Consider the following 11843-nt stretch of genomic DNA (forward strand, 5'->3'; position numbering starts at 1 on the left):
TGATGAGATAACATAAGTAACCATACTTATATGGTTAGCACCAGTTTATGGCAGATTTGAAAACCAATTCATTCACTAGCTCTTTTAACTCTTTCCGTACTTTGTATTTTTTTCTGTCCTGAATGCAGTTATTATTTATTAGTTTCTCCCCAGGATTTTTTGAGGACATATTGGACAACATGCTGTTGTGTATACATTTTATAGTCAACAGCACTATGGAAAGAGTTAAACTCCAAGTAGCAAATTTTGAAACCCATGGGGGCCACACCAACCAGTCGGTAAATGTAGTTTACTGAATTTTTTCTGGATACTCCAAATTTCCTCTTACTCTTTAAACCTTGTTTGTCGTTAAATGACATCTGGCTATTGATAGGATGTTCATTCAAGCTTGCTATTGATAGGATGTTCATTCAAGAACAAATTAGATAAAACAAAAATCAACTAAAAGACATTTTCAATACTATCACTACTGGGTTGACATCAGAAACATCATTATCTTTGTGTGTTAAGCCTCCTCACTATTGTTACTTAGCAACAGTCAGTTGGGACCCCTACCAATGGTTACTAAGCAACAGTAAACAGCATCATTTGAGACCCCTATCAATGGTTACTAGGCAACAGTAAAAATTCATTTGAGACCCCTAGCAATGGTTGCTAAGCAACAGTAAAACAGCATCATTTGAGACCCCTACCAATGGTAACTAAGCAACAGTAAACAGCATCATCATTTGAGACACCTACCAATGGTTACTAGGCAACAGTAAACAGAATCATTTGAGACCATATCAATGGTTACTAGGCAACAGTGACCATAATCATTTGAGACCCCTACCAATGGTTACAAAGCAACAGCAAACAGCATCATTTGCATCATTTGAGACCCCTATCAATGGTTACTAGGCAACAGTAAACAAAATCATTTGAAACCCCTACCAATGGTTACTAAGCAACAGTAAACAGAATCATTTGAGACCATATCAATGGTTACTAGGCAACAGTGAACATAATCATTTGAGACCCCTACCAATTGTTACAAAGCAACAGCAAACAGCATCATTTGAGACCCCTACCAATGGTTACTAAGCAACAGCAAACAACATCATTTGAGACCCCTATCAATGGTTACTAGGCAACAGTAAACAGCATCCATTTGAGACACCTATCCAATGGTTACTAGGCAACAGTAAACCAAAGTGATGTGTAACCCCTAACAATTGTTGATAAGAAACTGTAAACAGAATCATTTGAGACCATATCAATGGTTACTAAGCAACAGTGAAAATAATCATTTGAGACCCTACCAATGGTTACTAAGCAACAGCAAACATCATCATTTGAGACCCCTGCCAATGGTTACTAGGCAACAGTAAACAAAATCATTTGAAACCCCAAACCATTGTTGCTAAGCAACAGTAAACAAAATCACTGAGCCAGACTCATTGGAGACCACCAGGACAACTAAACTAGATATGTTTCCAAGGCGACATGAGGAATGCTATTTATGAAATTACCTTCTTATGATATTACTTCTAGGGAATACGTTCAGCACTCTTTACAGCTACCTCTCCTATATATAAATTTGAGTATGTACAACAAATAGGACGTCACATATTGTATCCCAACGTTTATTTGCATAACTGAATTATCACTTGTATAACTTCCAAATCAATATTACCCATAACTATGTACATATTGAGTTTCATCTCTGTTAATCTCATAACTTACTTTCTCGATCAGGTCATATCACCATACATAATGCTTATTGCTGTATACCATTACATACATTTTATCATACATACCTGGTATACACATTGTGTACCATTATATGGTTATAAATATTGTTTTATTAGAAATGTAAACTTTATTATGTCACACACTCGTTATCAATTATTCAATTGTCGCTGAAAGAAAGGGACTACATATTAACAGCCAGGGTCATGTAAGGATGTGCCAGGTTTGTTGGTGGAGAAAAGTCAGGAGTACTTAGATCTCGAGAAAAACCATTGACGTGAATGGTCAGTACCTGGCAACTGCCCCACATGGGATTCGAACTTGCACCCAAAGGTAGATGGCTTGTGGTAATATTTCACGCAACAAAAGTCCACAGGATTCAGTACATATTTCTGTCACCAAATAACAATAGCATGCCATTATGTTTACTAGTGTTTATAGCAAGTAGTAGATGGTTTGACTGAATTAGACTTTACATTACATGTACATCATTGATTCAGATAGTATATTAAGGATAATTTTGAAATCAACAAAATGTTAACTGTCGCGAAGTTGTTTTGAAATGGAAATCATAACATTTAGAAGAAACAAAACAAGAGGCCCATGGGTCTTAACGGTCATCTGACTATTGGCACAATACAAGGTAGTCTTTTAAAAATTTAAGCCTATTTGACCCCTGTGACCTTGAATATCAGTACACTGAGCCTTTCGGTTATTGGGAAGAAGTCGTTTGAATGAAAAGTTTATTGACAACGGACGGTGCATGATGACAATAAGTCATCCTGACCCTTTGCGTCAAATGACCTAAAAAGTTTGTTTACAGTATATATTAGATATGAGAAACTAAAATACTGATTTGCTTGGCCTTAATAGTATACTGAAATATTGGTGAGGGCACTGATTGAAACTTGTACTAAAATCAATCCAGACTACAGCCGGAGATTCAATCCCTAACAATTAGTCCGATTTAAAATGCTCCAAAATCAATTCCACTACGCTTTGTTCTTTTTAGTTTGGTTGAAAGTAATTTTGATTCCATTCGTAAGTCAAAAGAACAGCGGTAAGCATACATACATCAATAATTGCAAAAGGTGACAGCCTACAGTTATATTATCTAGATGACATGATGTGGGGAAGTAAACATTCATACCTTTATATCTCTTATTCCTTCATTTCTTGACTGAAAATTAAGTTGTTTTCACTGAGAAACAGAAGTAAAAATTAGGTTGTTTTCACTGAGAAACAGGAGTGAAATAAAGTTGTTTTTACTGAGAAACAGAAGTGAAAATTAAGTCGCTTTCACTGAGAAACAGGAGTGAACATAAAATCGTTTCCACTGAGAAAAAGGGGTGACAATTAATTTGTTTTCACTGACTTGACTGAGAAATATTGTTTTTCTCTCACAAAAAATTGTTGTCACATAATTGATACCTACCAAGGACAGATAACTCTGCAATATACAAAGACAGAACATCTGGAGTTGTCTATGTAAGACAACGTTTGTAGTACTGACACGGTTCATTTACCAGCTAGTCACACTCCCCTGGTCAAGCTCTGATAGGAAACACTCACCATAATTAAAATGATACTTCTGTACGGAACAGGACAATTGATGTCATTAAGTACGTGTGCACCAAAGTTTTACAGCCAACACATTAATATATTTAGTACATTTGCACTAATGTCAAATTTTAGAAGATTCTTTATTGAATGTGGAGGGACATGATTTTAGTTCAAAAATTTACATGGCATGATGATCATGATAGATGGTCAGATCTATCTTTCTAATTAGGAAAATATGTCATGCTATCTAGCTAATTATTTGTTATAATGGGAAAAATGTCATAATGTCGTTGATCATATTTTGTTGTTAGGAGGAAAAGTATTTTATTATATTTTGTTGTTAGGGGAAAATGTAATTAATCATATTTCGTTGTTAGGGGGAAATGTCATTGATCATACTTTGTTGTTAGGGGGAAATGTCATTGATCATACTTTGTTGTTAGGGGGAAATGTCATTGATCATACTTTGTTGTTAGGGGGAAATGTCATTGATCATACTTTGTTGTTAGGGGGAAATGTCATTGATCATACTTTGTTGTTAGGGGGAAATGTCATTGATCATACTTTGTTGTTAGGGGGAAATGTCATTGATCATACTTTGTAGTTAGGGGGAAATGTCATTGATCATACTTTGTTGTTAGGGGGAAATGTCATTGATCATACTTTGTTGTTAGGGGGAAATGTCATTGATCATATTTCGTTGTTAGGGGGAAATGTCATTGATCATACTTTGTAGTTAGGGGGAAATGTCATTGATCATACTTTGTTGTTAGGGGGAAATGTCATTGATCATACTTTATTGTTAGGGGGAAATGTCATTGATCATACTTTGTTGTTAGGGGGAAATGTCATTGATCATACTTTGTAGTTAGGGGGAAATGTCATTGATCATACTTTGTTGTTAGGGGGAAATGTCATTGATCATACTTTGTTGTTAGGGGGGAAATGTCATTGATCATACTTTGTTGTTAGGGGGAAATGTCATTGATCATACTTTGTAGTTAGGGGGAAATGTCATTGATCATACTTTGTTGTTAGGGGGAAATGTCATTGATCATACTTTGTTGTTAGGGGGAAATGTCATTGATCATACTTTATTGTTAGGGGGAAATGTCATTGATCATACTTTGTTGTTAGGGGGAAATGTCATTGATCATACTTTGTTGTTAGGGGGAAATGTCATTGATCATACTTTGTTGTTAGGGGGAAATGTCATTGATCATACTTTGTTGTTAGGGGGAAATGTCATTGATCATACTTTGTTGTTAGGGGGAAATGTCATGATGCCTTTGACCATACTTTGATGTTAGGAGGGAAATAAGCCATGAGGCCATGCAAAAAAGTATTTGTGTGTCCGGTAACCCGACCGACCCTGAAAAATCAGTGCCTACTCAAAAACTTTTGATCAGATTTAGCAATTTAAGCAAACACATAACAGCCTTATTCTTTTGGCTTTGCACAAAATCAGGTTGAATAAAGTCTATATCAGTTTTTCACTGCAAGAAACTGGGACGAAGAGAAAAAATATTTAAAAAAAAAAAAAAAAAATCTGAGTTACCGACCCTCATTTTTAAAGGGTGTTACTGGAAACAAGAATTCTTTTTTTATTTGGCCTGATGTCATTGGTTATACTGTTGCTGTTATGATAAGTCATGCTATCATTGACAAAATTTTGTTACCAGGGTAAAATTTTACAGGGACCATTAAGATTTATTTGCCATCAGGGAAAAATGTCATGCTAATTAATTATTAATGTCCTTCAGTCATTAGAGTGAAAAGTTTTGACGTCTGGGTACAGCTTGGAAAATTCTGATTCTGATCACGACATTCACATAAATATACATCACTGCATACCTGAGAGATCAGAGGGAGACTCAGAAGCCAACATCATCACCAATTGACTAGCTACAGGACATTTTATTCCACATCAAATTGTTGCTCTGCATATAAATAGCTCCACAAAGGGTTTTACATTAATTTATATCATCAACAAAAGAAATAATGGTGTTTTTTTTATTCATTTCTTGTTAGTCATCAGTATGGATGATTTTTAAATGTTGTATAAAATATGCCATGTAGCTCATGTAGCTCGTTATTTGACGGTTGATAATTTTTTTTTGTGATTTTGACTTGGAAATTTTGATGAGACCATTTTAACAAATCATTTTCTTGTGATATTGTGAAATATTTTAATATATAATCCCTGCCATTATTAGGAAATACATATCAGAGATATGTGATTCAAGGTCACAGCAGATTCATTTGAAGTTTCACAGTCAATCTAATTGACTGGAAACATATTGATTTCATTCAATCCTTTGTTATGATTTAAATGTAAAATCCCTCCATTGTTTGGTGTACACCTTTTCAATATCTAATTTTCTTCAATGTACTCAGTCTCATCAGGCAGCTAGTTGGCAATACAAATTTATTTTCAGGATTTGATAATCAGATGTAATTTTAATACAGCAAAAATTTCATTGATTTTTTTTTCCATCCAATCTTCTGATTTTAAAGTAAACTTCCTCACTAGTTTGGTGTAAAGGTGTTCAATAAAAATGCGTTGAAGTTTTCTGTTTCAATTGGAAAAGTGCCTAAAATCCAGTCCTTATTTGTGGAACTTTTTCTCTCTCCTTTTTGGAAGGTGGAGGACATCTGGTTTTATCGGGAAAGGAATTATCAGGAATAAAATAATATGTTAGGGAATTCAGTTATTTTTTATTTATTTATTTTTCCAATTGGGAATGAAACCTATCAAATATTCTGATGACCAGCTGGGCAATCTTACCTCAGAATTTTATGTCATCCTGGAAAATCTGACCCTTGAACATTTGTATATCAATTTTCATTACTCTTTCTTTCTTTGACACCCTGTGATTGACAACTTTGAGTTTCTTTACATCCTGTTCAATCTTTCAATCTGACCACTGAGGTATTTAACATCCTGTTCAATCTGACCACTGAGATATTTAACATCCTGTTAAATCTGACCACTGAGATATTTAACATCCTGTTCAATCTTTCAATCTGACCACTGAGATATTTAACATCCTGTTCAATCTGACCACTGAGATACAGTAAAACCCCTATAACTCGAACAGCAGGGGACCAGGTCAATAGTTCGAGGAATATGTGGTATTCAACTCATCCGAGGTTGGTCACGATCGACAGTCAAAATGTCCGGTTTCAAACTATGACAAACAATGCACGGCAATGATATTTTAATTACCCTTTCTTTCAGCATGATAAGAAGATAGCAATATCAAGTTGAAAAAAATGTATAACATAAATTTAGCGTTTGAAAAAGCTGGGCCTAATGAGAAAGCCCTAAATCAAATGTCATTCACATCAGAGTAAGCGATCGTCATCTAGGTCAATGTACAATCCATATTGGTCAACAAGGAGTACATTTTCTATTATTTAATTATCACAAATCATTTAAAACATTTACAAAATACATACTCACAATAAAGTTATTTAACCAGCATATTTATGGACATAAGAAATGATATCTATAGATGTCTATTTAGTAAAAGCGTAACGTTGGGTTACATGTGTTTACGAGTAAAGTTACAAAATACAATTTACAGGAAAAGATACGGAACGCACTGGTAAAATGTACTTTGCATATCGTTTGATATCGTTTACATCTTTCGATAAATAACATTATGTTAGCCTATCGAATGAAACCAACAAAGAAATAAAAAAATAAACTTTTATGATTAGGCGGACGTCAGCAATATCTTCCGCCTCTTTTGTCAATTCACAATGCGTACTTTCTATTTACACGGATCAACAACTTCCGTATTTTCTTATTTACAGCAAAGATTATTACGAGAGAAACATAAATAACTTAATGCCTTTTCTGAAATATTTAATGAAGTAAGCATCAAACAACGACATGCGATCGTGTAGGTAGGTAATAATGACACTGTTAATCCCTTAATTACCTAAAGGCTTGAACGCCAACTGTATAAACACAAGATCGTGAGTAATTATCAATGTCGGTCGGTGCAGTCAGGTGTGACACAGGTTAAAAAATCTCAATGGCCGAACACATGTTCGACGAATACATGGGTAAATACGTATACTATGTATTTGATGAAACGGGGACATATTTCTGTTCAAGGAATAAATGTTATTCGACGAATAGCTGTTTCGAGCTATCCTGGGGTTTTTGTTACATAGATTATATAGAGAGACAGTCGGAACCGTACGACCAGTTCGACGAATAGGGGGTATTCAAGGAATCCGGGTTCGAGTCAGAGGGGTTTTACTGTATTTAACATCCTGTTCAATCTGACCACTGAGATATTTAACATCCTGTTCAATCTGACCACTGAGATATTTAGCATCCTGTTCAATCTGACCACTGAGATATTTAACATCCTGTTCAATCTGACCACTGAGATATTTAACATCCTGTTCAATCTGACCACTGAGATATTTAACATCCTGTTCAATCTGACCACTGAGATATTTAACATCCTGTTCAATCTGACCACTGAGATATTTAACATCCTGTTCAATCTGACCACTGAGATATTTAACATCCTGTTCAATCTGACCACTGAGATATTTAACATCCTGTTCAATCTGACCACTGAGATATTTAACATCCTGTTCAATCTGACCACTGAGATATTTAACATCCTGTTCAATCTGACCACTGAGATATTTAACATCCTGTTCAATCTGACCACTGAGAATTTAACATCCTGTTCAATCTGACCACTGAGAACTTTAACATCCTGTCAATCTGACCACTGAGGTATTTAAATCTGACCACTGAGATATTTAACATCCTGTTCAATCTGACCACTGAGGTATTTAACATCCTGTTCAATCTGACCACTGAGGTATTTAACATCCTGTTCAATCTGACCACTGAGATATTTAATACATCCTGTTCAATCTGACCACTGAGGACTTAAACATCCTGTCCAATCTGACCACTGAGGACTTTAACATCCTGTTCAATCTGACCACTGAGATATTTAACATCCTGTTCAATCTGACCACTGAGGTATTTAACATCCTGTTCAATCTGACCACTGAGGTATTTAACATCCTGTTCAATCTGACCACTGAGATATTTAACATCCTGTTCAATCTGACCACTGAGATATTTAACATCCTGTTCAATCTGACCACTGAGGATATTTAACATCCTGTCCAATCTGACCACTGAGATATTTAACATCCTGTTCAATCTGACCACTGAGGATATTTAACATCCTGTTCAATCTGACCACTGAGGTATTTAACATCCTGTTCAATCTGACCACTGAGGTATTTTAACATCCTGTTCAATCTGACCACTGAGGTATTTAACATCCTGTTCAATCTGACCACTGAGGTATTTAACATCCTGTTCAATCTGACCACTGAGGTATTTAACATCCTGTTCAATCTGACCACTGAGGTATTTAACATCCTGTTCAATCTGACCACTGAGGATTTAACATCCTGTTCAATCTGACCACTGAGTATTTAACATCCTGTTCAATCTGACCACTGAGATATTTAACATCCTGTTCAATCTGACCACTGAGGATATTTAACATCCTGTTCAATCTGACCACTGAGATATTTAACATCCTGTTCAATCTGACCACTGAGATATTTAACATCCTGTTCAATCTGACCACTGAGATATTTAACATCCTGTTCAATCTGACCACTGAGATATTTAACATCCTGTTCAATCTGACCACTGAGATATTTAACATCCTGTTCAATCTGACCACTGAGGTATTTAACATCCTGTTCAATCTGACCACTGAGGTATTTAACATCCTGTTCAATCTGACCACTGAGTATATTTAACATGACCACTGTGATTTAATATTAAGCTGTTAGGAGAATCAGACCACTGAGGGATTTCACATGTTCAATCTGACCATGATTTTCTTTTTGTCAATCTGATTCACATATATGACAATAGAATTAAATCCTGTTCAATCTGACACTGAGATATTTAAACTTCCTAAAAAGACATTCTATCTGAGAAACTGAGGACTTTAACACATGTTCAAATCTGACACCCTAATGTGTCTACTGCTTGTGGAAACAATAGTGTATTGACCACTGAGAGCTTTGATTACTTGTCCAAATTACAACATCCACTACAATACTGATTTGAATTAAGCATTAATTAATTAGAGATCATTTAAAGTGCATCAATGTATATGAAGTATCTATAATTCTTTCATACAATTATACTCAAACAAATTTGTAATACTGGCTGTCCAGCAATACACTAACCTCCTGGCTGTATTTGACTTTAACCGGCTCAACCATGCAATAAAGCCTCGTGATGTCAATCTGCGTCAACAAAATTTTCTAATTTCCTCGGTAAAAACTTTTCATTAAGACCAACTTGTGATTTTTTTTAAAGTAGATGCAAACAACTGAATTTTTGTTTTAAATTTAATTTCACTGTAATTTACCAAAAATTGACTTTCAGCAGTGGATTTCTTCGAATTATCATTTCAAAATGACTGGGATATACTCCAGTTATAAAATTGCAATAAAACGTCGAGGTATGTGCAAAAAAAAAAAATACCTTTCATAATGGATATGAAGATAGGGATATTCTACCCGAGGGTCACAAAATGTTACAAAACCTCGGCAAGCCGATGGGTTTTACTACTATTTTAAGACCCTCAGGTAGAATATCCCTATCCTTCATATCCACATAAAAAGTCTACAATAATATAGGATTTAAAATTCTAATTTATTTTCATACTCACCAGGATGCTTATAAAATGTTTATGAATTGAGTCCATAATTTTGTTTATTTCTAAGAGCCCAGGTGAGCAAAAATTAAACTTTGATAAAATGTTTTAATAAAATCTCATATGAAATAAACCCAATTCAAGATATTAAAGTCCTATATTGAATATAATTCCGGAAGAACTTCAGATCACGGATCGTAAAATTTCAACATTCGTGGCGAAATGAAATTACCCAGCGGAGAATAGCCATTTTCTGAATTGTCTGTCACAATAAACTGCCTGAGAGTACCTTCCAGTCAATAAAAATATCCTTATCATATTACAGTAGTATTGCATTATATGCAAAAATATAACATGGAAAACCTCAAAGGATATCAGGTGGATATACAACATAAATATAGATAGATAGTAATAATGGTGGCTACAACAATCAATTCACAGTGCCTGACCTGCGGAAGTTTAGGACATTACAATTATTCATATTCTCTGATGAAACCAATTTTATTTAAAATTTATTGGATCAATTCTATGGTATATCATATTTATGGTATCACACTGATATTTCTAATATTGACGTTTAGAATCACAGCTATAATGTAAAGTAAGTTATAATGGAATCTTGCATATAGGCAATTAACATGCTATGATATATTCTAATGGACTGCTATAAAAAGAATAATATAATGAAACATTCTATTAGTGCATCATATCAATTTACCCTAATGTATACTTCCAATTGCTATACAGAAAGCTTTGATTCTACATGGACAACCTATATAATGAATAATTTATAATGGAATCTTGATTTAAATTGCTATGATATATCTATAATTCTTTCAATGAGAAGTTATAATGGAAATCTGATTTCCAGGCATATACATATGCCTCAGTGGACTGTATAATGATAAGTTATAATGGATTCTTATTTACCATCATATAGATATATTCTACAGTGGACAGCTATAATGATAAGTTATAATGGAATCTTGATTTACCATTGCTATAGAATATTCAACAGTGGACAGCTATATTATAATAGTGATTTAAATAAAATTTTATTTCCTCGGTAAAAAAATTTTTTTACAAAATTGATGGTTTTATAAATAGTCAAACAATGAAATTTTTTGAGAAGTTATAATGAATCTTGATTTTTCCATATACTTTACAGGGGATTTATTTCTAAATGAGAAGTTATAATGAATGTTATAAAATTTAATGCTATCGAGAGTATGAAATTAAAAATACTCTCTACATAATGCCTATAATGAATTAATTAAGGAATAATATTGATTTACCCTTGGTCACAACTACTATAGATATAAATCTACAGTGGACAGCCTTAATTACTACATTTTAAATGGAAGGTGAATATCCACTATAGATATAATTCATACATGGACAGCTATAATGATAAGTTATAATGGAATCTTGATTTACCATTGCTATAGATATATTCTACAGTGGACAGCTATTAATGATAAGTTATAATGGAATCTTGATTTACCATCGCTATAGATATATTCTACAGTGGACAGCTATTAATGATAAGTTATAATGGAATCTTGATTTACCATTGCTATAGATATATTCTACAGTGGACAGCTATAATGAGAAGTTATAATGGAATCTTGATTTACCATCGCTATAGATATATTCTACAGTGGACCAGCTATAATGAGAAGTTATAATGGAATCTTGATTTACCATTGCTATAGATATATTCTCCAGTGGACAGCTATAATGAGAAGTTATAATGGAATCTTGATTTACCATCGCTATAGATATATTCTACAGGGGACAGCTATAATG

The 11843-nt window shown here is 34.0% G+C and overlaps 1 protein-coding gene across 1 annotated transcript; it reads right to left on the reverse strand.

Moving 5' to 3' along the window:
• Window positions 1-7536: 7536 nt before the first annotated feature.
• LOC138305626 (daxx-like protein) lies at window positions 7537-8464 on the reverse strand. Its single transcript, XM_069245925.1, has 2 exons — window positions 8231-8464; window positions 7537-7989 (listed from the first exon to the last, which is right to left on the reverse strand). The coding sequence occupies exons 1-2, from the start codon at window positions 8462-8464 to the stop codon at window positions 7537-7539; spliced, it is 687 nt and encodes a 228-aa protein (XP_069102026.1).
• Between the last annotated feature and the right edge of the window lie 3379 nt (window positions 8465-11843).

This window comes from Argopecten irradians, chromosome 13 (assembly GCF_041381155.1).
Source record: "Argopecten irradians isolate NY chromosome 13, Ai_NY, whole genome shotgun sequence".
Lineage (NCBI taxonomy): Eukaryota > Metazoa > Mollusca > Bivalvia > Pectinida > Pectinidae > Argopecten > Argopecten irradians.

Excerpts from the sequence above, each read along its gene's own strand:
- LOC138305626 (XM_069245925.1), bottom strand. The coding sequence starts at position 8,464 with ATGTTAAATATCCTCAGTGGTCAGATTGAACAGGATGTTAAATATCTC. Across the intron at positions 7,990-8,230 it reads GTGGTCAGATTGGACAGGAT|ATTGAACAGGATGTTAAATA; the intron begins GTTTAAGTCCTC and ends CTCAGTGGTCAG.